The sequence below is a fragment of the Phocoena phocoena genome, chromosome 6 (genome assembly GCF_963924675.1).
Source record: "Phocoena phocoena chromosome 6, mPhoPho1.1, whole genome shotgun sequence".
Lineage (NCBI taxonomy): Eukaryota > Metazoa > Chordata > Mammalia > Artiodactyla > Phocoenidae > Phocoena > Phocoena phocoena.
The window spans coordinates 92,240,407-92,266,073 of NC_089224.1; the positions used below are offsets into that span (position 1 = coordinate 92,240,407).

A 25,667-nucleotide genomic window follows, 5' to 3' on the forward strand; every position below is an offset into this window, starting at 1 on the left:
GTCTCAGCAGTTGTTTGACTCTGGGTAATTAGGAAGAAAAGGAAAAATCAGGTATGATTCTGAGGCTTCTCGCTTGAAAGGGTAGGTAGTGGAGCTGGTGTTACTTCATACCAAGACTACGGGGGAGTTTTGAGAGAAGATGGATTCAGTTTTGCAGCTGCAGAGTTTGATGTATCTGTGGGTCATTCAGGGAAAGGGTGTCTGGGGACAGGTGGCTCAGTGGGTCTGAGGCCCAGTTCCCTCCCATCCAGGCCATGTGCCTCACAGGGAGTCTCTGAGGTAATAGATTTGAAATTATGGAGTGTCATGTAAGTCTACAGGACAGGAAAGAGCTGGTTCTTAGGAAGCTCAGACCAGCAGCAGGATTTGAGATGAGTTGGAGAGGCCAAGATTGGACCTGGGAAGGTCCAATGTAGGAAGCTTCCATGTAGGAAGCTCTTGTGATATCTAGGGAAGAGGAAGTAGTGTCTCAGATTGAGTGGTGGCAGTAGAACAGAAAGAAGGCGGCAGATGGGAAGGAAGTATGGGGCAGAATCTCGAGGACTTGGCAGTGCGTGCATGGGGGAAGAAAGAGGCTTTCTGTGAGCATAGTCCTCAAATTGCAGTGTCGTGGGTTGACGCCACCTCTAGTCTGTTCTTTTTCTAGTTCTTATCTTAGAAACCTAACAAAGTGACTGAAGCTTACAGAGCATATAATCTGACTCCTTTCATAGCTTTCAATTTTTATAAATATCCCCTTTTAGAGTACAGTAGAGGATGGCCATGTGCCACCTGCAAAACCCTTTATGTAATCTTCATTACAGAAAAGGGAAATGTCTAAAGAACAGTAGAATACTCTGTAAAAGAATTTTTTAAAGGGATTTAAGATTTTGGAACTAGGTTACATTTTAACCAAGGGCTTTAAAATTGTCTGTAAGCCTAAGGTATGCTCATGATCAAGGTAAACTTGCATGTTGTCAGCCTCCCTGTAATGTGTCACACTGGATCTCAGCAGTCGCTCGTGGCCTTATTTTAGCTCATCTTCCTGGGAAGTGTGAGCGCCATTGAGATATGATAACTCTGTACATGTGTCTTCCCAGTGCATTTAGCTGCTGTGTTAAAACACATATATAACCACCTCTGTCCACAATGCACTCACTCTAACACTCAAGATGCTTGGCAGTTAGACTAGAAAGGGCACAGCACCTTTTTTTTGTCTGTTTGGCAATTAACCATTCACTGGCTTTTTTTGTTGTAACATGCACTTCCTTTCTCTTGTTTTCATTCAAGCTGTGTACGCCATGGAAATTAATGTGGAGAAAGACAAACAAACAGGAGAGACCAAGATTCTCTCTACATCCACCATTGGCCCAGAGGGGGTCCATCAGAGAGGAGTCAAAGTCTTTGATGATGGTACCAAAGTAGTGTATGAGGTGCACTCAGGAGGCACCATAGTAGAAAACGGAGTGCACAAATTAAGCTCAAAGGATGTAGAAGAGCTTATTCAGAAGGCTGGACAATCAAGCTTAAGAGGAGGGTACGTGTCAGAAAGGACTGTGGTTGCAGATGGGAGCCTCAGCCACCCTAAGGAACATATGCTCTGCAAAGAAGCCAAGTTAGAAATGGTCCATAAGTCTAGGAAAGATCATACTTCTGGGAACCCAGGGCAGCAGGCTCCAGCCCCCAGCACTGAAGGGCCGGAGGCAAACTTGGATCAGCCCGTCACCATGATTTTCATGGGCTACCAAAATATCGAGGATGAAGAAGAGACGAAGAAGGTGCTAGGCTATGATGAAACCATCAAGGCTGAGTTGGTCCTCATTGATGAAGACGATGAGAAGTCATTGAGGGAGAAGACGGTGACAGATGTGTCCACTATTGATGGGAACGCAGCTGAGCTGGTGTCCGGGAGACCCGTCTCAGACACCACAGAGCCCTCATCCCCCGAAGGGAAGGAAGAAAGCCTGGCCACGGAGCCAGCCCCAGGTACCCAAAAGAAAAAGCGCTGTCAATGCTGTGTTGTCATGTGACCACTTCTTTCTTCCCTTTTCTTCTGGGCAGCCTTTGTGCTCTCCACCACTTACGTAGACCTCCCTGTACCACTAACTGCGATACTGTGAACTGGAAGCAAACACCTGCCTTGCCTTGCAGTTGGATTGCTTTGATCCCTCTTATTTTTTTCCCTTTCGTTTTTTTTTCTCCAGTTTCCTCAGCTCAGAGACAACGTGCATGTGTGTGCTTCACTCTTTCCAAGAACTTGCTTTTCCTCTAAACCTTTCCTTGTGTCTTCAAGAGGGAATCGGTTCCTTACTGCTCGATTGGAATGGACTCTTCCTAGCAGCCAGTGATCTAGTAGCCTTAATTCACTTGACTGGAATTGAATCCATGGGCATCGGGGGTTTCATTTTGTCGTGTGTTCCTATCATGTAGTCACACATCACCACGTCACTGATTTCTCACTTGCCTCCCTTGCTGTGGATCCTTGCTTTTATATCTCATGTGGCAAAATGCTATGGGCTCTAGCCAGTTGCTAGCGTAGCCAAAAGTAGACCTTACTTAGTCTGTCCAATCTAGGGTGATGCTTTCTGCTGCCTTATATAAGCTTCCAGGTTACAGTATTGTGCATCTCTGGCTTTCTGTTAAAACAAATGAAATTGATGTAAAAGAAAAGAACCCAGTGCTTGTCATAACTGAATTGTAGGGACTGATTCCATAACCTGCCCATCAGCAGCTGTCTCTCTTTCTATGACATAACTGATGGACCCTTTATATAAGAAGCACCATTTTTAACTTTCTAAGGACATGAAACAAGCATTGTTTTGAGCATCAGCTGTGATCTCCAAAGTTAGGTGAACCCATGAGCCTTGCTTCTATTCTCTTAAAAAAAAAGAGTGTAAATTTTTATATTGTTTTCTTTTTCACGGATATTTTCTGATCATGTTCACCTGTTTTCAACGAAGGGGTCATTTTGAGGAGTTTCTCTATAGTGACCATATTTCTAAAACAGTCCTTCTGACCTACAGTGGTTGCTGTGATGCTTCCGCTCCATTGTGGATGGTGCTGTTCCTGAATTAACTCTTCATCTCACCCGCCCCATTGATTCCAGAGCCTTCCATCTGGACTCTTTTCTTTGTGTCCCCATGAGAAAGAGAATATTTCGCGTACCGTGTAGGTTTACCCGCCCCACAGAATTAAACTTTAAAATGTAAAAAATGTTTAAAAGATGAAGAAAGACCTATCTTCTCACCTTAAGTATTCTAATTCATTCCACAAATACTGATTAAGTGAGTGGCACATAGCTGAGCTTCTTCAAGCATTGTTTCTTCAACTTCTGAAGATTCCAGAACATCAAAGGATGGTTTTTATCTAGAACACAATGAACAGTTCTTTAAATTCTTAGCATTCCCCCAAAGCTAAGAGCCACAGGTATAATAAAACCAAAGGGAAGCAATATAGTAAAATAATAATAGAGTAGTGAAATAAAGCCGTAACATTTGAATTGATTTTTTAAATTTTTTGTGGTACACGGGCCTCTCACTGTTGTGGCCTCTCCCGTCGCGGAGCACAGGCTCCGGACGCACAGGCTCAGCGGCCATGGCTCACGGGCCCAGCCGCTCCGCGGCATGTGGGATCTTCCCGGACCGGGGCACGAACCCGTGTCCCTTACATCAGCAGGCGGACTCTCAACCACTGCGCCACCAGGGAAGCCCTGAATTGATTTTAAAACAGAGATATCTTTTAAGTTTTTTGCCCGAATGTTCATAGCATTATTGCAGATAATTCACAAAATTATCTACGTTCCATAGAACCTAGTTTCAAAAAACATATGGTAAGATGTACTACATCAGGTTTAACTTCTGTGGAAAGTAGATGAGGGAAAAGTAAGGCGACCTTGAGAGAGTTTTATTACAGAACCAACTCAATTTGTCCTAAATAGCTATCTTAGTGCTAAATCTATTATTATTTTTAATTTTTTAGCTTTATATTTATTCCAATTAAAAGGGGGAAAACCAATATTTTTTAATTTTCAAAGTTAATCTTTCCCAAATAATTACATTTTTAACGAGCACAAAGTAAGTCATTTTATCACCAATATATAAACCAAAAAAAGTTAAAGAAGGAAAAAAATAACGAGCTAAGTTCTACTTTCTAAGATGATTCCATCCATGGCTTGGTTTTGAACAGCTGAGGGAATTATCTCTAAATCTCAGGTTCAGCAAAGAAGCTTTTTTTGAATAAAACTGTTCTATTATCTAGAAATAATATCTGGTTTTGCTGCCTATAAACTTTCAGCTTCATGCTCCTCAGCAAATGGTCATTTTAGCATAATTTAAAGGTTAAAAAAAAAAAGAAGAAGACATTCCAGAGATACCTATTTACAGCGAAAAAGAAAGCAGCTTCAATGTTTTGGACAATCTCTGATTTTAATAATTTATTTAGAAAGAAACAATCTAAAAGTTTCCCATAGCTTATCCTATTTTTACTCATTTGGGGATGAAAAGACTATTCAGTTTGAGTTTTTAAAAGCACAGTTAGTGAGTGGAATGATAGAATTTAGCCTTGGGTGTACTTTTGATAAACAGAACCAGAGTCTTTCAGGACAGATCATTCCCTGACTTACACTTCCATCAGTGAGTTAGTTTCTCATGAATAAAATGGTCTTTACCTCTCACTACAAAACCACACGTGAGATTTAAAAGACCAATGATAATATGCGCTCTCATTTATCAATAATTAGTATAGGGATTAGCAAATTATATGAGAGTTCTCTCTCTACTTTTACTGGTAAAGCTTATCATTTAAATGGTTTTTCAAGTAAGATGTGTTACGTTTATTAAAATGATGTGTGGCCACAGTAAACGAAGGTGTGTTTGAATATGGCGTATGTATTTGTATAGCTTGCCTCATTTTCCTATTGCAGTGGGAGGTTCAGCTTCAGCCAGTGCTTTTACGGGATGAGACCTATAATCCCATCTACAAAGAAAAGGAACTACCCTTCATAGTGAAAATATAAACAGAGTTGTGACTGTGAAGATTCTGCCTTCCCTGCTGGTACTGGCATTGTCTCTGTAAACACTTTATTATGTATGGTATCACGCCCTTCAGAAATACAGGGTATTGACTTACATCACCAGACTAATTAGAGAATCAGTAATAAAGCTGCAAAACCCTGATCATTTTTGAGCTCATGGTTAGTTGGACTTCCTTTTCAAATCATATACTCAGAACCCTTTAAATGGAAAGAGGAGAAAGAGGGAAAAGAGGGTCATTGCATTTGCTTAAAACAGGTTCTCAATGGCATGGAGTTAAAGATCCTTTAAGAGTTAAAATGATAAACCTTAGATATCCTGAAAAATCTTGATGACTTGTATACCCTTGACTTTTTTTTTTCTCTTCAATGTGCACTAGGACAAAATTAAGGGGTTTTCTTTTTTTACCTTGTGCCTCGTTTACCCACAATTATATTATGTTCCTCATATAAGCAAAATCATTTGCCTCTAAAAGTGATTTGACAGTGTCCAGCGACATCACTCAATATTGGCAGTAGAGAGGACGAGGAGCTAGGGAATTCTTTTCTGGCTAAATCCCAAACATGGTTTCCTAAAATTATTCAAAGGCTTTCAGAAAACTCAAATTCTAGAGTTCATTTGCTTTGACTCTTTCTGAAATGTTAATGATGCGTTATCTGCTTCAGATTCCCACCTAGTCCTTTTTACTTTCTGGTGATAAATGTTTTTCCTACATGCAAGGAGGCTTTTTATTTTGGTTAGGGGCGAGTTTTTATAAAAGGGGGAAACCATCTCTATATAATTTCCTAGAGTTACGATATCGTCTCTGGAGCAAAATGTTGAGGCCAAGTCTGAAAACAGCTTATTTCTTTTCACTTGCTGCAGAACATCATTTCAAGGGACCACAGAACATCCTTGACAAACACCATTTATTTAATGCCAGTGAACCAGTGGGTAGCAAAAGAGGTGGCGGGAATATGGCGATAGAGGCAAAAACTGAACCACTAAACAAGTTCTTCCTTTTTAAGAAACTAACCCTGTCAATGTAAAACACAGATGAACATAGACAGAATATGCACGGAGGATTTCTTTTGTTCTTACTTAAAATCTAGAAGCTCAGCCATCTCTGTTTGTCACCAGACCCAACTGTGGAGTTTAACCCACCTGTGGAGTTTAACCCACCAAAGGGCCCATTCCTTGTGGGAATATTCTCATCTCCTGCAGTGTTATTTTGTTTACAACAAAAACCATTCCAAGGCGAGAGCAGTTTTATGTTGTACTTTCGCGACATGTACCTTCATTATTGAAACCATGAGTTCTCAGCATAGTTAAAAGTTTCAGAAACTGTGTAAATATGCAATCTTTTAGAAGCTCCTCAATCAAGGTATATGTAGCTCCACTGATTAGGATAGAGCCAGAAGGTATCTTTTGTCTTATTGGATAGTACAACCCAGTAGGTACACGGAGTGATGGTATATATCGCAAAACATCTCCAAGTAATGCACAAGATGGCATCTGGGATTCCTGCTGCCAGTTCGCCTTCATTGTGTAGACCTCTTCTGGTCTAATCAGGAAAACTTCCCTGCATTTTCTAGGGAAAAAGAAAAATCCATCTCTTATGAGGAGCGCGATGCTGTTATGTGTCTCTATTTTCATAGCTTCAGCAAACCACATGACAAAATCTCCATTTTAAAACCAAAATACTTATTATTTGAATGTAGAAAAGGCTAGAATAAAGATTACATCCTGAATGTTTCAAAGAGCAGTTTCCCTGGGGATCCTTAGACCAACCTCATCCCCTACCCCTTAATTTTTATATGACTTAAATAGGCCTCTGTGTCCCCTCTCCTCTCCAGTCTAAAATAAAAAGGTCGGAACTGTAGCACAAAAAAACTTGCTTTCAATGTGAAAATATAATATATATCTTTGGGGAACCACAAACTTTCTGCATCAAAGATCTGGACAGCCTTAACTTTTGTAAAAATTTTTCAGTGCTCTCTTTTACTAAGCAGGGAAACAAAATGTTTCCTGAAATTAATGACTTTTTAATATTTTGTGACTATTTTCTAAGTTTCTACAGGTTCACCTTCTCCCCATATTGCCTCTTACTAGTCACCTGGGGCTATTTTTTTGCAAGTCATTGCATTTTTATTAAAAGAAAAGTACATCTTATGAACCACAAAATTCCCTCTAGACTTCAGGCAGTCCTTCTGGAGTAAAAGAACAGAAAATACAGAAAGAAAAGAATGACAGGGTGGCTTTTTCTTTCCCCCCCTATGGTTAACGTACTGTATGGTATATATGTTTACAGAATGTATCTGCCTTGTGATGTTAACAAAACGAATGACAAAAAAAAAAAAAAAAAAAAAAAGAGTTCTGATGTGCCATTTGAAAGTTTGCCTTAGCATCACTGTTTATGTTCTTTTCTATCCTTTCAGAATCACAGTTTGTATTCCAAAGCTGTATGAACACAACATTCTCTTCCCCACCCCTACCCAGCCCTCTTCAGAGCTGTGAATTTCATCCCAGGAGCCTGAGGCAGAACCTTGCAGGTCTGGCCCAGGTGGAATAAAGTAGGCAGAGCTTGGGCATTGCCTCTGCATGTTTACCAACCAAATACTTCCTTGTATTCCCTTCTGAGCCTGCACTATCGCATTCTGACATTCCTGGGGTGGGCTTCATGCAATGTGTGACCTCCTGCAGTCCTTCCCACTGTAAGGGAGGTGAACTTGTGGACCCCCCTACCTGGGTCTGGGAGCATATTTTTAAGCACAATTGGCATAGCTTGAAAAAGCGAGAGAGATGGACTCAAATGGTGTGATGGAGCCTTACCTGAGGGGTGTGCCCATTCATTCTAGTGTAAGACGAGTGGCATGATATACATGGGAGTAGGGAGTGATTATAGAAATGGAATCGTTTACATTTATGTATTTTTTTAAGGAAAAATATTTTTGTAATGAAATTTAGATGCATTATGAAGCTTGAGTTTGAGAGCACCCTTGATTGATTATTTCTCCATTCCATTAAGGTAACTTTCTGGCGAGTTCTATAGCACTAGCCCAGACCTTGGGGGGCATGAACAAAGGTCCCATGACCTGCCCTGGCACCAGCACTGCATGAAATCCAGTGTTTCCCAATAGTCCTAGGTTGTACGATCCAGCTTTCTATACCTGTCATTAGACAACCTGTTATATGGCTTGATAGCTCTCTGAGCCACACCTTTAATAATACAGAACGATCTTTTGGAAGGAGATAGCTGTTTTAAACGAGCTGTTTTAAACGAAAGCTAAGCCCAGCAGTTATCTAAGTTCAACTCTTTCACATATTCAAGGAGTAATTGCTACATTTGAAGTTAAGGGACCACTCACTATGGTACATTTGAGTAACACATGCAAAATGGTGAGTCAGAAGCATCTGACCATCTACATAATGTACACAATATGCATAAATGTATAAACCAACAATATAAAAGCTACCAGGAGTTCTTGACCTTGTAAATATCAGTGAGGCTGCATCCTATTTTCAGAGTTAAGTAGAGACTGGAAAGAATTATCCTTATCCACCCATAAAGGAGATACTGAATTTTTAAGAGTTCTTGGATTTTTTTTCCTCAATTTTCTGCCAAATTCTTGAGTTCCCATCACAGTCACACTCAGGTTCGTGAAGATCTTCACCCACACCTGTTCATCTGTCTGGCTGACACCAGAGGTCAGAGGTCAAGCCTAAGAATCTGCTCCCTCTTCCTGTTAGGCTCTCCTTCCAAGCAGCATCTTTTCCTAGGATGGGATCTTTTTCTACTACCCTAAAAGACCAAGAGCCTTTTTCCAACAAGGCAAGGTCTTAAACACACTCTCCATTTCAGGAAAAATAACCTCTCTGGTTCCCAGGCAAATCATTTTAGTTTTCTCATCATCAGAATCCCTCCAACAGGCCCAATTCAGGCCCAACTGTCAACTGTAGTGTCATGGCAACAACTCCAGAAATGGAAGAACTATGCAATTGCCTGAGGGTGGTAGGGAGAGGCCGTGTGCCCTAGCCCCTTGTTACTATGGGAACCTCTCGGTTTCAAGATGAGGTGGTCAGGCAGACATCCAGTCACCTGGTTTTGCAACAAGTCTTTATGTACAAAGAGACCACCGGGCAATGCCTGATCTCAACTGGTCTGTGTGTGGCTCCAACTCCAGTTCTGTCATATCCCATTCTGGCAAGTGAAAAGAGTCCTATCCTTTGTGGGGTTCTGGAACATTCTTTCCTCCTCTCAAACTCCTGACTTAAAAGAGTCAACATCATACAGGGGTTCCAGAAAATGTTGTGTCTGATGCAGCTTTCAGTGAATGTAGGTTGTTGATTGGAATGTTTGGCTTTAGCAGCTCACTCGGGGTGAGTGACATCACTGTAAATATATCCATTTGGTGGTTGATTGCGGGCGGGTTGGGAGCCTGTTGTGCTTACTCTGAATTAGACTTGCTGGGCTATAGCTGCTGTACTTTGTAACCTGAAGTGTACTTTGACTGTTCTGTCTCCTTCAGATGAAAAACAAAACAAAAACCGACTTCAGAAATAACACTGCCAGCGACAGCCGATGCTGTACTTGTGGCTTCTCTCTGTTCCTCTGTACAGTATTAATAGACAATAAACTGCCTTTTCACTGCATCTACCTCTGTGTGTCTGTGCCCCGGTTCTTTCCCCTTCTCACCTGCCATGAGTGGACTTCAGGCCAGACCTCGTGGGGAGCACCTCCGACTGCTCACTAAAACTCAACGCTAATCCAGTGCTTTTCAAACCTGAGCCTGCTTCAGCATCACCTGGGGGCACCCGCTCAGAATGTGGAAGCTCGACCACACCTCTGGAACTCAAATTCAGATTCCTGAGTGGGGCCCAGTAGCCTGCATGTCTACTGATATCTCCAGGTGATTCTGATACATATGCCACCTAACCCAGCCAAAGGTTTGGGTGCCCCTCGGTGGGAATCCCTGTGGCCTGCCTGTTCCAGCTGGTTTCCACATTAACTAATCCTTTCTCTAACCCCCTCTTGCACATCTGTCTCCACACCTGTCATCCCTTTTCTTGTTCCTTATAAGCCCTCAGCAGTGGCATTGACTTTGATCCCACGGGTCAAACTCGGTCTGCCCCTTAGTTTAAGTAATAAGAGTTTGTCCAGTGCGATCTTCTAAACAGGAGCCTCTCAAGACACATGGGGACTTTGTTTCTCTTTTCTAATGCTGTATACTCTTTCTCTAAAATAGAGTCAGCAAACTTTTCCTCTCAATGGCCAGAGAGTAAATATTTTTGGCTTTGTGTGGGTCACATGATTTCTGTCACAGCTACTCAGCTCTGCCAGAAAGCAGCCATACACAACATGTAAATGAATGAGTGTGGCTAGGTTCCATAAACTTTAGTTACTGAAACAGAGTGGGGGCCAGATTTGGCCCTCGGGCTTGTAGTTTGCTGACCCTTGTCCTCAAACAGAGCCTGGCACATAGTAGGTACTCAATGAAACATAAAAAAGTTATTGCGGGGCTTCCCAGGTGGCGCAGTGGTTGAGAGTCTGCCTGCCGATGCAGGGGACGCCGGTTCTTGCTCCCGGAAGATCCTACATGCCGCGGAGCGGCTGGGCCCATGAGCCATGGCCGCTGAGCCTGCGCGTCCGGAGCCTGTGCTCCGCAACGGGAGAGGTCACAACAGTGAGAGGCCCGCGTACCGCAAAAAAAAAAAAAAAAAAAGTTATTGCAAGAGAGAATGAACAAAGGGCAGGTATGATGACACCTGCAGAACTGTCACAGTTGTTTTCTTTGAGGATATGAAATAAATCAGTTGGGGAGTTCCCATCTGTTTGGGTTCTGTAGTAGATTTTTTTTTTCTGGTGTCTTTATGCATGGAAGATAACTCAAGACTGAAACTTGAATGGTGCCTCAGACTGCCACGCTGAAATTAACAATAGTTTCAACCAATAGAAAGCTGAGGAAGTGCAAGGACCTCTTGTCCTTGTCAGAAGTGCTGGACACTTGAAACCTGGGTTGTACCTGGGCATCTATGCACTTCATCCTAGTGTTTGTGGAACTCCATCTTATCTGATCCATCCTACACAGTGAGTGGCAGGGCTTTCTTGACATTATTCTTTTTGTTAATTGAAATACTCTTTAGCGTGTGGACATGCAGATTGGAACCATGGTAGACCATTATACACCCCACAACTCTAGGGCATACGCGCAGTGACGCTCCGAATAGTGTGTGAAAAGCTGTGTGCTGACATCCATCCCCAGTGTTGTTGTGAGTTAAGGGAAATTATATTTACACAAAGCACTCTGTAAGCTGGAAGTAGATAACAAATGTTAGTTTACTTGTGATGAAAAAGTGTTTGTTCCTCTACTAAAGGTCTTACTTTTCCCAAATGTAATCATAATAAGCTGTTCAGATGTGTTTCAGAACCAGTGTCAAAGGGAAGCTGCTTTCTCCTGCGTTGGGTTTGTGACTGCTTTTGTATTATGTTGAACCATATGAAATCGCCATTTAGTAAATCAGTAATGTTAAATATTGACAGTTCCCTATAGTTCAATCTAATGATTCTATTCCAGGGGTAATTTCCCATCATGGAGGGCAAAAGATTAGCAGATAAACCCTAATTATAACAAGAGGAATTTAGATGAGAAAGTAACTTTGGAAGGGAACATAGTTCCATACTTAAAACTAGGCACTTCCCCTGGATAGGTAGGATTTCCTTTAATATTACATCAACCCTATGAGGTAGACATTGCTAATATTCTCCTTCATACATGCAGAAACTGAGTTAGGGAGACAGTAAGTACCTTGCTCAATATAGCAGAGCTAAAAATTGGGATGGGGCTTGGGGAACAAGTTTCAAGCTCAGCTCTCTTTACTTTCTTCCACACCGAAGCTCTTGTTATGAAAGTGGTATGGGGATGCAGCTGAGACTGGATACAGAAAGATTTGGATAACAGAGCCATCTGTGCCCAAAAAAGACAAAATGGTACCAGTTCTTATCTTGTACCTTTATCTACCCAAGCAAACGCTCTGTAATAACACTGCCCTCTGGAGGATGGGAGGTGTCTCTGCAGCACTTCCTTCCCAAAGGGGAAGCAGAGGGCTGATCACCCATATCTGTTCTCTTATCTGTTCATTGGAGTCCTGTTGTTCTGCCTGACAGTTTTTCCTTCCCCATTCGTATAGCAGTGGTGCGTCCATCCCGGAATAAGCACAGGAGGTTTTGTTGTTGTTACTATTGTTATCATTATTATTTTGCCCCGTCATAAGAGCTAAGAGGAACAGTGTTCTATGGCACTGTGCCAGTGCCTCTTGATCTAGGCTCTGTCACCCTTCTGCAACCACCAGTAGAACACACTGTGTCTCCAACAACCCAGCTCCTCTCCTGCTTTTCTCAAACAGTGTCAAATCCTCCACTATATGGGCATCACACAAAAGCCAAAATTTGCCATTTAGAAGTTAACGCTATAGGAGCTCAAAGAGATCATCTAATGCGGAAGTCACAGAATGGTTATCCACCGGCTGCATCTGGCCTGTGGTTATGTTGGTTTTGCCTGCATCGTGTTTTAAAATCATTTTTAATTCACTGCCATTTAAAAGATGGATTTCCAGCTTCTCTTGACATTTCAGAGGCTTTGTCAACAATGGGCCTGTTTTCCTGGCTGACAGGTGCCTAGAGCTGATGGTGGCTGCCCCCCTTTGGGGGAATCATACTCTCTTACTCACTGCCCTCACCCCCACTTCCTATTACCTTACTCTTGGCCAGCTCCCTTTGTTTATATTACCTGCCTCGCACCTGTTGGCATTTGTGGGTTACCCCTAATCTACCATAATCTACTCATTATATGGCTGGGTCCGAGATGAGACTTACCCATAGCGAGATAATGGCAGAGCCGGAACCAGAGATGAAGTCTCCTGAACTCCTTCGGAATAATAAGGCTTTGCACTGGGTTTGGACTTAAATCTGATGGAAGCATTTAAAAATTCTGAACAGCCCATAAGCAGAAAGCCAATATCAGAATTTGATACTTGAGCTTTTTAGCAGAAAGACTTACATGACTTTATAATGATAGATTATCCTAAGGCTGGTGAGCTCATTTACAACTCGAGAGAAAATTCATTTCCTACAACAACTTAGAGTATTTAGATTCAGCTACTCTCTATTTCTTAGGTTAAATGAACCATGTCATGTTTTAAGAACTTTGTGGCATCATGTTTCATGGTTGAAAGTTGCATTCCTGGAAAAATAAACAAAAACTTTTGTAGGCAACTGTTGACTAGTTCTGGTGCTTCATATCCCTTCTTAGGAAAAATAACAAGAGGCAAAGGCCATATGTATTTAAATTTAAATGTGATTTTCTTTTCCCTCCTAATCCTTAGTCTCTTATCGTGCTCCTGAGGTCATGTGTTCACAGAATAGTAATATTCTCTAACGTTCACTTCCTTATCTTGCTAAGAATAATAATCAGAAAGTTTGACATTTCAAAGAACCGATGAAATAGGGATCTTTCCTCCCATGGCTTGTCATCAAAAATCACTGTGATCTAGTATTTTCTTTCCTTTTTAAAAAATTTTAACTAAAGGCTAAAAAAATTTAAGGTGATAATTATATTTTCCAACTTTTTTTTTTCTATTTCCAAGTCACTGAGTATAGAAAGTACGAGCAGCAGACCTACCCTTTTAAGGCCAGGGTTCTTAGGTCAACCTGAGGACAACCTGGAGGTGACATAAATCCTACAGTCAGTGTGCATCGTCCACCCATCAGAATATGTAGACTCATATGAGTCTACATATTCTGTCTCTTAAAGAACTTATTTCAGAGTGCAAGGACCGATTCAGTCATTTCTTTTTTCTCTGGGAGACTGACTAAATCCTCACTCTGCTCAGAGGCTTGATGTGAGATTCTGTCTCATACTTTAACTCAGTTTTACATAAACTTAGACTTTTGGTATCACCTTCATTATTTGTGTCCTACGTGTGTACCACCTGTGGACCCTCATTTACTCTTTTATCCACTTCTTTGACCTAAAAGGTAACTTTATTGCCCTACCTTAAGCAGGCAGCACATGCCATAGAAGTAACTGTTGAAATAAATGTAAATCAGCATTATTAATTTTTTTAATTATTTAAATTATTTAATATTATTAATTAATTTTCAGCTGCATATGGTTGCCTAGTAATACATACAGTTTACCTGAGACCAACTCTTTCATTGTTAAAGGAAGGAATAGCCAGGTTAGAGACATCTCAAAAATTTACCCCCATCTCTTCGATATAATCAGATGGCATGAAAGAAAATCAAAACAATAATAATTTTCTGACTGTGTGGTTCTGTGTTATTTAATGCCATGTTCATCTACCCCGAAAATTTTGGAAGCACTGCCTTACTTCATTGCATTCCCTTAACAAATCCCAGCTCCTCATTTTGAAGTTAGGATGAGAAATGCAAAGTTGCTCAAAGCAACAGGAAGTAAGAGCAGAAACACAGTGCTAGGATTCAAACCCAGGTCAGGGTGACTTCAGATTTCTTCTGTTATACAAGGTACCCAACAAGCCATTCCTTTTACCAGGAATGAATTGAATACATCAGCAGCAAACTTAGAACTCTCCAGTAAAGATCTCCATCATTTAAGCAAACAAAAGTAACATCTGTTCCCGCTAGAGCTGTCTTTGGCATAAGCAGTTTTTCACTGATGGGGATCAGATCTAACTGGGCTCCGCCTGCTCTACTTGAGCAAAGTTATACAATCAGATGTGAGTTTCCAAATAGAGTGGGAAAGTGACGCAGTAGACAAGTGACGCAGTAGACAAGCACAGGGGCCCAATGGCTGCCTCTACTGAAAGGCAGTCCAGCCCTCAGCTTCAGCACCTCTTCTGAGCTCTAGTAAGCTGACCCCTGCTCAGCAGAGCTCTTGGTTAGCTCTTGTAGAGTCGGGGACTTAGTCAATGCAGGCTGTAAAACTGGCTCAGCACTAGAGAATAAGCAGAACTTAATGGAAAAAGAACCACTCAGGGAATCTCAACTTTTCTTTTCCCTTCCTTTCCCGTCCCTTCCCTACCCTTCCCTTCCCTTCCCTTTTCCCTTCTTTCTTCTCTTTTCTCTTCTTTACTGAACGAGCCTGTTTTTGACACAAGGTGCACTTCCACCTGTAGGATGAGTTGATCTTCTCAAAAAGTTCATGAATTCTCCCAGAAAGCACCATCCTCTCTGGTTCTCATTTCTTGCTTGCTGCACATTAGAATCTGGAACATTTCCTTAAAAATATAATTATACTAGGGCTCCACCCCAGAGATCCTGATCTAATTGGTATGGGTGAGGCCTGGAGCATTTATTAAATGGCTCCAAGTGATTCTCATGAGCAGTTAGGGCTGGAAACCGCAGCACAGAAGGACCCAGAGCAGGCAGGAGGGGTCCAGGCTGGAATCCTTGTCTCAACTCTGCAAACCAAGAAAAAAATGTAGGCTTTGGTGTCTGGATCGAAGTCTAGTCCCATGTCTGTCCTTGGTCAGCTTGGTAATCTTTGGCAATTTATTTCAATTCAACAAGCCTCGGTTTCCTCTTCTGTAAAATGAGAATAATACCTACCTTGTAGGGCTTCTATTAGGAATGTTTTAAAGACTTTTCTTTCTGCTTTTCCTTTCTCCTTTCTCTCCCATTACAAAAGAAAAGTATTTGAGGAAGTTTGTAGGAAAAAATGCAGCCAAACGAAATAGAGAAGTCAAGAGAAAAATGAGATGAAACTAGAGGACTCAGTCTAGCATAGATTTCTGAATGTTGATTTCTCTTTCTAAGTTCTAAGTTCTTGGATTTGTTTTGAAAACAACAAAAACATGAGATGATAGAATTGGCGTTCAGAGTGTGAGGGGACCCAGGCCTGGGCTCTGTCCCAGGTATGTCATTCATGTGTGACTTGAAGTCCTGTTTCCTCTTCTGGCCCCAACTTTCTCATCTATAAAATGAGTAATTTTACTAGATGACCATTAAGATGATTCTGAGCGACCTACTACATGGATGTCAATATCAAAGGTATTTCTCTACAGTTAAAAAAGAAAAGAAAGAAATACATCAAGCTGAGGAGTGTTTTTCCTAAAATCCTGAAATCCCTGGCCTTTAAAAGCCAACACATAAAAGCCAACAATTCACCGCGGCCCTGGCCTGGCCCTGAGGAGTCCCTGGGCAAATCCCCCATCACTGCCTTTGCTCTGGGGTCTTTCCAAGCCCGATGGAAAATGGAAAACCAGTGGCCATTTTCCTGTGTATGATATTCAGTGGGCGAACAAGTGACTCACCAAGACTTAAAAATCAGAATTTGGATTCCCTTTAAAAAATATAAACAGACCGACCTTAGTAGGAGCTAATGCCTGACATCTGTGTGCCCCACTCTCTCCTGACCCAGAGAATCCTGGAGGGTTGGTAAATATGCATCTCGAGTCTCCTGGGAGGTGAGTGTGGCAGACACACACCGCCGCCGTCTATTCTAGATGGTTTCTCCAAAGGAACCTTGAGGAATGGAGCAACAGAATGACCGTGCTTCTCATCCCTAAGTCCTTCTCTTCTGCCCCAAAGCTGGGTGTCCAATGTAACGGGATTTGAAATCAATAAACCAGTTCTGCTCCTTGATAGCTCTGTGTCTTTGGGCCAGGCACTTAGCGTCTGTGCTCTGCAGAATGCCACGGACAGTTAACTAAGCATGGGCGTATTGACATTGATGCAAAGAACGTCAGAAGCAGTACATAAAAAGCTCGTCATGGACGTTCCAGCTGAATGGGGTTAGTTGTCTGAGGTTGGCTGAGGGTAGTTTGGTTTCAGGTCTTTTCACGTCTCAGGAGAAAATTCCTCTCTGAACGTTGGAAGAAGTGAGAATTCTCATGATTTTCTGAAGCCAGTGCTGGGTGATGAAATCCTTCATTGCAAGTGTAGAAGCATTCATCATCACCAAGACCAGCCCCCTCCCTACTTAATAAAACAGAGAATTGCTTTTTTATTCTTTCCTTCCAGAATCAAGATCAAACCCTTCTCTCTGAAATTCGAAGTTTGCTAAAATGGAACATCTCCTCCTCCATCTCCCTTCTTCACTATACTTCAGGTCCCCCGATTCCTAACATAAATGCGCACTTTTAATTAAGGAGCCCACGCCCACCCTCCCCTGGCCACATTCACCCAGCTTTACTCATGCTGTTTTGGACACACCTAGCATAGGCCCTTTCCTCCCCACATTTTGGGAAGTCTCAGTCATCAACTCAGCCCAGCTGAGTGCCTTTGTCTCTTTCTGCCCCCTGCACCTGCCTCTGACCCATTGTTATCAGCCTTCCTCTGTCCTCTGAACTCCTACTGTCCTTATATGTGGTTGAGCCTTTACTTGGGACTTCTGCATTCATATAGTGAAAGACTCACTTTCTCGTTCCAGAAATGGATCAGAAGCAGCATCTTTTCTCTCTCAATTCGTTGATTTCATCCTGAGACACAGACTTAGAGACTATGTGTTGAAAATACAATCAAGATTTAATGCCAGCTCTTGGCTCCTGAGACTCAGTGGGAAGGATGGGGCAGGAGTCCTTGTTTAAAAAATGGGGGAGGGGCTTCCCTGGTGGCGCAGTGGTTGAGAGTCCGCCTGCCAATGCAGGGGACACGGGTTCGTGCCCCGGTCCGGGAAGATCCCACATGCTGTGGAGCGGCTGGGCCCGTGAGCCATGACCGCTGAGCCTGCGCCTCTGGAGCCTGTGCTCCGCAACGGGAGAGGCCACAACAGTGAGAGGCCCGCGTACCGCAAAAAAAAAGAGGCGAGTCGGGGTTTCATTTTAGTTTCTCTCCTCTTGTCAGAAAAAAAGGGGCTTGGTATTGTGCTGACAGCCGTGGGTCTTCTCTTGTCAGGCAAGTGGAGAGACTGAACTTCTATCAGCAGATTCGAGGCAAGTTTAACAGCAGAGCACAGACAAAATAGTTGTCCTGTGAGGCACAGGACAAGGGTATTTAGGTGGGTGGAGGCTTAGTACTTTTTAACAGTGACTAGGCAAGCAGACAGCAGACAGCCAGATCACCCTGAGGGTGTCCAGCTGTGTAAGGATTAGGCTGCTCATCATCAAAAAATCTAGAAACAATAAATGCTGGAGAGGGTGTGGACAAAAGGAACCCTCCTGCACTGCTGGTGGGAATGTGAATTGGTACAGCCACTATGGAGAACAGTATGGAGGTTCCTTTAAAAACTACACATAGAACCACCATACGACCCAGCAATCCCACTACTGGGAATATACCCTGAGAAAACCATAATTCAAAAAGAGTCATGTACCACAATGGTCATTGCAGCTCTATTTACAATAGCCAGGACATGGAAGCAACCTAAGTGTCGATCGACAGATGAATGGATAAAGAAGATGTGGCACATATATACAATGGAATATTACTCAGCCATAAAAAGAAATGAAATTGAATTATTTGTAGTGAGGTGGATGGACCCAGAGTCTGTCATACAGAGTGAAGTAAGTCAGAAAGAGAAAAACAAATACGGTATGCTAACACATATATATGGAATCTAAGAAAAAGAAAAGGTCATGAAGAACCTAGGGGTAAGACGGGAATAAAGACACAGACCTACTAGAGAATGGACTTGAGGATACGGGGAGCGGGAAGGGTAAGCTGTGACAAAGTGAGAGAATGGCGTGGACATATATACACTACCAAACTTAAAATAGATAGCTAGTGGGAAGCAGCCGCATAGCACAGGGAGATCAGCTAGGTGGTGTGTGACCACCTAGAGGGGTGGGATAGGGAGGGTGGGAGGGAGGGAGACGCAAGAGGGAAAAGATATGGGAACATATGTATAACTGTTTCACTTTGTTATAAAGCAGAAACTAACACGCCATTGTAAAGCAATTATACTCCAATAAAGATGTAAAAAAAAAAAAAAAAAGGATTAGGCTGCTGAAGTACACCAGTTCTGGCTGATGGGAGATGGGACTAGAGTTTGCCAGCAGGGCCAGTGTCCTGTTGTTCAGGTTGCTCACTGCATAATCCTAGAGGGCTCCATTCACATGGAGTATGGTGTGAATGGTGCCCTTAGAGTTGTGCAGTGCACAACATGCCCACTGTCCATGCTCAGACATGGACATGCTTAGGTAGTATGGAGATTCCTTGAAACACATAGGTGAAAATCAACCAGAAACTTACATCACAAACAAAGCATTAAACCCATAGTAAACTTGCTGTAGTATGTCAAATTACAAGAGCCAATTTTAACTCTAAGGACTATAGACTAACTCTTTAGAACCAGTAACCAAGACATACTCCCAGGAACCAGGCCTATTCTTCCTTGATTTTCTCCAGTTACATATAGCACAGTATAAAATACATGGTATGGTTGAATGTTTCATGGTGTCATAGCTGAGATCATGGACCAGAATGAAAAGGGGAGGGCCAGTTGCTCTTCTTTCTAGGACAGAGAAGTGCTCCCCAGGCGTGAAACATTCACCAGTGGCCACTTAGAAAGGTTTCTCTGACCAGAGTGACAATGCATCCCACTTTGCACATGTTTTCCCAGCCTAATTCTTGGTAGTGTTCCAGTTTGGATGGTAAAGCATATGGCCGTGATACCTCCAGCGTGTAGTCAGGCGTCTCTGCTTGGTCAGCCATCCCCACACCTGAGACTGGGCTTTCCTTGCATTGATCCTTTGGCAGTGATGTAGACACAGTGATGTAGACACGGCGCTCAGGGCACAGCAAGAGCCCTTTACCCAGATAGACTGATATGAAGGATCAGTCAGAGCGCTGTGGGACAGTCAGCCATCACATAAAATCATTTCCTTTTTTTCTTTGCCATTTATAATTAGTTCCATATTCCTATGGGCACTCAATGAAGAGGAGGAATTAAAGACAGAAAGCAGAACACTCTCAGACCCAGTACTTATCAGCCACTAGAGACTCAGCAGAGGACGTTGGTCGCTGGCTTGTGCCACTTGCCTGCTGCTCACAGCTGTCGCTGGAGGAGATTCACCGTTGGGTGTGTTCAGTAGTTATAATTACAACTGACAGCACGCGAGAGGGAGGAGGGTGGCTTAAAGTCCTTTGCAGCTGCACGTTCATCCACCAACAATCAAGAAACTCACACAAGGACTTCCCTGGTGGCGCGGTGGTTAAGAATCCACCTGCCAATGCAGGGGACATGGGTTCGAGCCCTGGTCCGGGAAGATCCCACATGCTGCGGAGCACCTAAGCCCGTGCGCCACAACTACTGAGCCTGTGCTCTAGAGCCTGTGAGCTACAACTACTGAGCCCACGTGCCCCAACTACTGAAGCCCGCATGCCTAGAGCCTGTGCTCCACAACAAAAAGAGTAGCCCCCACTCTCAGCAACTAGATAAAAAACCCACGCACAGCAACAAAGACCCAATGCAGCCAAAAATTTAATTAATTAAAAACAAAAAACACACACACAAGATGGTGTAGGTGCTGCCCAAGGCCTGAACCCATGCTGAACAGCGGCTCCAAGTTCTGATTCTCAAGTCCACCTGCCACTTCTTTGTGCCTCTGTTTCTTTATACACAAAATGGTGATGAACGTTAAATCTCTTGTAGAGTGTTTTCTACACTGCCTGGTAATCATGGGCAGAATTAAAGTATTAACTGTTAGTATGAGTAGTAACCACAGCTTTGAGAGGCAGAGAACAGGCCCTAAGAATGGTATGAAACAGGGTCAGGAACTATGACCCTTGGGGCAAATCCGCCCCTCTGCCCCTTTCTGTAAATAAAGTTTTATTGGAACACAGCTATGCCCACATGTTTACATATTGTCTAGGGAAGGAAGCCATATGACCCATGAAGCCTAAAAAATTGTCTAGTACTTTACAAAAAGGTTTGCAGATGCTCCAATTTGCTTTCCTATTCTCCTAGCATTTACTGAGCACTGATAAAATGCCCTGAACTATACTAAATATTTTAACACATGCTATCTTTTTCCTTTTTTTTTTTTTGGCTGTGCCGTGTGGCTTGTGGGATCCTAGTCCCCCAACCAGGGGCTGAACCCGGGCCCCTGCAGTGAGAACGCCGAATCCTAACCACTGGACTGCCAGGAATTTACTACATATTATCTTATTTAGCTTTCACAAGAAGTAGCTCTTCAAGGTCGATAGAAATGTCCCCCCGTTTTACACAGGAGGTTCAGAGCACTTGTGGCTTGCATAAAATTGCAGAGCCAGGATTCACACTGTGGTGTCCTGGTCCAGAATTTCAGGAGTCATCAGGGCAGGCATCTTGAAGGAGTTGGGTTTGCACTTGCCCTTGAAGGGTGAGTGTGGTCGTCAGTACGCAACTGTGAGAGCCGAGGAGGGTATTCGAGGCAGAAGGAACTCCTTGATCAAAAGGCCTGAGGTGGGAAGCAGGGGCTGTCTGCTCCTCTGATTTGGTAGAACACAGGAACCCAAAGGGTGGGAGGACAGGCAGTAGAAGAAGTGGCTTGAGGTCAGTGTGTGGAGGGACGGGGTGTTCCTCAAGGAAGAAGTTGCAACAGAGTTCAAGGGCAGGCCTGTGGCTGTATTGTGTTTGGCCTTTATTGTATTGACTCATACAAGGGTATTTGGTTTGGTTTGGTTTTAATTTGAATTTACAACCAAGAAATTCCACAATTTTATCTTCTCTTGAAAAAGCAGAAGGTCTAGCCAACACTGGACATTCCCAGGACGCAGGAATCAGCTGGCGTTGAGGTCAGCTGCTCCCTTTAGATGAGGCGTGATCAGTACCACCTTAGACTCAAGGAAGAGGAGCCCCTATCCTGGGCCCTGGGCTTTAATATGGTCTTGGTCTGGTCACACCCTTTCCCATGGGGTGAGGCATGTCTGGAGCAAGGGGAATTGCCTGTACCCCTCCCTTGATCCAGGCCGTGCTTCAGATGTCAGGACTCAGAATTCTCTGCCCAAATGGGCCAAGCTCACTTCCATGGACCTCTTCAATATGGCTGAGGGGTGTACCGAGGGAAAGCAGATTGTGTTGGGGGTACAGTGTGTGTGGATGGAGCTTTGAAGTTCAGGCTGGGGTATCCAGCATTGGCTGCAAGGCCCCTGGAGTTGCAGGACAGAGGCAGGAGAGAGACGAGAACAGATATGGGTAACAGGCCAGAGGACCTCACTGGGAACCACCAAGTCTCAAGACTCCTAGGAATCCAAGAACACAATTTGAACTTGGCCTTCAGAGTCAGTATGAAGTGTATTTGCCAACTTAGGAGGAGAGAATGCAGTTTCTTTCATTTGAGCTTGATTTCCAACTTTTAAATATTGAGACATACTGTGTGTGGTCCTCCATTTGTATACTTGCTCCCAGGCTCAGAAATGTCTGGGGTGAGCCTGGCTGCAATCCCCACCAGTTCCTAATGTCTTACACTATGGTTGTGTCCCTCATTGACCTGACCTATCTGGTTGTTATGGCCCTTGCTCTGAATAATTCATGGGGAAAAACGTTGAAGATTTTTAATCAGAGCCACAGTTTTCCAAAGGGACAAATGTAGACAGAGAGTGAGCCTGGAAGGCCAGTTAGGGGTTACTGCTAGGAGGAGGGTCCAGCTAGGAGGTTATAGGTCTAAACCAATGGAAATAAGAAAAGAAGGGACAGATACAAGAGTAATTTTTCCCGCCCTATGATCTTTAGGTTAGGGTGGACAACTTATCCTCGTTTGCCTGGAACTTTCTTGGTTTTAGTTCTGAAACCTCACATCCCAGGAAACACCTCATCCCTGGTGACACTGAGAAGGCTAGTCCCCCTGTCTATTACCTAAACATCTGCCCCCCTCATACTGAGATCTCATTGCACCTCAGCTGGCTCAGATCCAGGGGTTGTGGGTCTGAGCACCACTGTGTTCTGGAAGCAAACTGTAGCTGTTTCTATTCCTTACCTCTATACGCCAAACTCCTCCTAATTAGGCAGATAACTCTCAGGCCACAGAGGTCTCCCCAGGTGCTGCAGATTTAGTTCTTCAAGGCAAGAGTGTGCTCAGGCCTAATTAATGCATCAAGAGGCTTAGAGTCCAGATTCATGTTGGAAGAGAAGCTACCAGCCCACCTTTGATGGACGTGGGATGTCATTTCTCTACCTGTTTCTGGCCACTGTCACTACCATCAGCATTAACAGAGATCACACATTGAACCTTGACTTATAGAATCCTTACTAAGTTAGATCCTGATCTGTTCCAGGAAAAGTGTAAGTGAACTCAGAATCCTCAGGAAAATCGTATTGAAATCAGAATCCTCGGGAAAATCATATTTAAGCCCCAGACACGTGGCCTCCAACAAATGACATAACGTCTCTGAACCCTCATTTACTTCATCTGTGAAGTGAAATGAACAATCCCTACCGCAGATTTGTTTTGAGAATAAAACTGTAAATGCTTATGCACAAAAGAATTGAAAGAGACTTGAACAGATATTTGTGCCCCAGCGTTCAGAGCAGCATTATTCCCAACAGCCACCCCTAGACAAGGGTGGAAAGAACCCAAGTGTCCATCAACAGGTGAATGGATAAACAAAGTGTGATATATTCATACAATGGAATATTATTCAGGCATAAAAAATGAAATTCTGACACATGCTACAACGTGGATGGACATAGAAAACATTATGCTAAGTTAAATAAACCAGTCAGAGAAGGACAAATACTGTATGATTCGACTTATATGAGGTACCTAGACTGGTCAAATTCACAGAGACAGAAAGTAGAATAGAGGTTACCAGGGGCTGTGGGGAAGACAGGAATAGGGTGTAGAGGGTTGCACCCCACTGTGGATGTTCTTAATGCCCCTGAACTGTATACCTAACAGGGTTAAAATAACACATTTTATGTTGTGTCTGTTGTAGCCAAATAAAAAGTAAATGCCTCATGCAGTACCTGGTCACTGAAGATACTCCAAAAGAAGAGAGAGAGAGAAAGAGCTAGAAGGAAACATTAAGATGCTACTTAGTGTTGATTGACTTAAGGGGTGGGAGTTCATACTATAAAAGCAGTCAAAGAAGAATTTGCCCAGGAGGTGGGATTTGAAACGGGGTTTGTAGGACGAGGAGACCAGGCGAGGAGGGAGGCAAAGGCAAAGCCAGGCAGGAGGAGACGGTTCAGCAAACCTGGAAGGTCGGTCTGTTGTGATGGAGGCCGGGTGATGCTGTTGTGTTCTGTTCTCTGTTGGTGACTAGAGGTGGGACCGGGTTCCAAGGGCCTTGGAGTCCACGTCAGCCTGGTTAGACACCAGGCAGAGCCAAGGCACTGAAGATGTTTGGGCAGGAAGGATGGCAGGAGCAGTATTTACAGAAAGATTAATCTGGGGCGAAGTATAAAATGGATGGGGTGGTGTTGCAGGAGTCCTACATAAAGTAGGATGGCATCCACGCAAAAAAGGAAGGGATGAATTGGAGACACATTTCAAAGGAGACTTGATAGACTTAAGATACAGGGGATTAGGGAGGAGGTGGCAAAGTGTTCAATGTCTAGAAAACATAGCTTAGCCCTGGAGCCAGGCCCCCTGTCTTCAGATACCAGCACTGTTGCTTATGAGTTGTATGACCCTGAGTCAATCACCTAATCTTTCCGTCCTTGGTTTCCTCATCTATAACACGGGGATGAATGATCTAGTAGCACCTCTCTCACAAGGCTGTCATGAAGGTTAAGTTAAAGTAATTAAAATAGTGTTCAGTACAAAATATATGTTTACTATTATTATCTGTTAAATCTGGGTGGTAGGTATGTCGGGGTTGGTTACATTATATTTTGTATTTGAATTTTTTAAAGCATTGCTTTAAAATAATGTCTTTTACAAAAAGATATTGCAGAGCCGTGCTTCTTAAACTTCCACATGCCTGTGAAACATTTGGCCATCTTGGGTTCAGGAGGTAGGGGGTGGGGCCCAGGGGTCTGCATTTCTAACAAGCTCCCAGGTGGTCCAATGTTGCTGGTCTACTGGCCACTCTGCGAGCAGCAAGGCTGTAGAGGAATCAACGTCCACCAATGTTTCCAGGACAGAGTACTGTTCTGGTTATCCATTGCTGCATTACAAATCACCCAAAGCTAGTAGCTTAAAACTAAAACAAGTATTTATTATTACTGTTATTCTCGTCGTTGTTATTGTTACTATTGTCTCGCACAGTTCAGCTGTGCAGTTCTTGCCCAGGATCTCATGGAGCGGTCGTCAGATGGTAGCTGGGGCTTGAGTCACCTCGAAGCTCCCTCACGCTCGTGTCTGAAAGTTGGTTCTGCCGTGCCCTGGGACCTCAGCTGGGGCTGTCAGCCAGAGCATTACCTGTGGCCTCTCCAGGTGACAAGGGGCTCTTCGGAGTCCAGCAGCTGGGTTCCAAGAACAAGTGTCCCCAGAGAGGGAGCCAGGCAGAAGCTGTGTCACCTTTCCTAGCCCAGCCTCCAAAGTCACCCAGCGTCATTTCCGCCATTTTCTATTCATTAGAAGCAGGTTGGGCTGTAACGCACAGCATGGTGATTGTAGTAGATGACACTTAAATATTACATATCAATATATATAGTACACAATCCAGGAAGAGTGATATGCCTGAAAGTTGCTCAGAGACTAGATCTTAAATGTTCTCACAAAACAGAAATGAGAGAAAAAGTGACCCAATATGTACTTTTAAATGAAAAGAGGCTGTGTGCCTGAGGGCCGCGCTGGTCTTACATTTAAAATGCCAGGATTGCAATCACAACC

General features: G+C 43.3%; 2 protein-coding genes across 2 annotated transcripts in view; both read left to right on the top strand.

Annotated features, from left to right (window-relative positions):
- LOC136124126 (PALM2-AKAP2 fusion protein-like) overlaps positions 1-2,858 on the top strand; it is a 153,184-nt gene extending 150,326 nt beyond the window's left edge. The window contains exon 7 of the mRNA XM_065878541.1: positions 1,270-2,858. Coding sequence (XP_065734613.1) covers positions 1,270-2,009 — 740 coding nt within the window. The 3' untranslated portion in view covers positions 2,010-2,858. The remainder of the gene's footprint in view (positions 1-1,269) is intronic.
- LOC136124125 (PALM2-AKAP2 fusion protein) overlaps positions 1-25,667 on the top strand; it is a 269,905-nt gene that overhangs the window by 68,038 nt on the left and 176,200 nt on the right. The window lies entirely within an intron of this gene.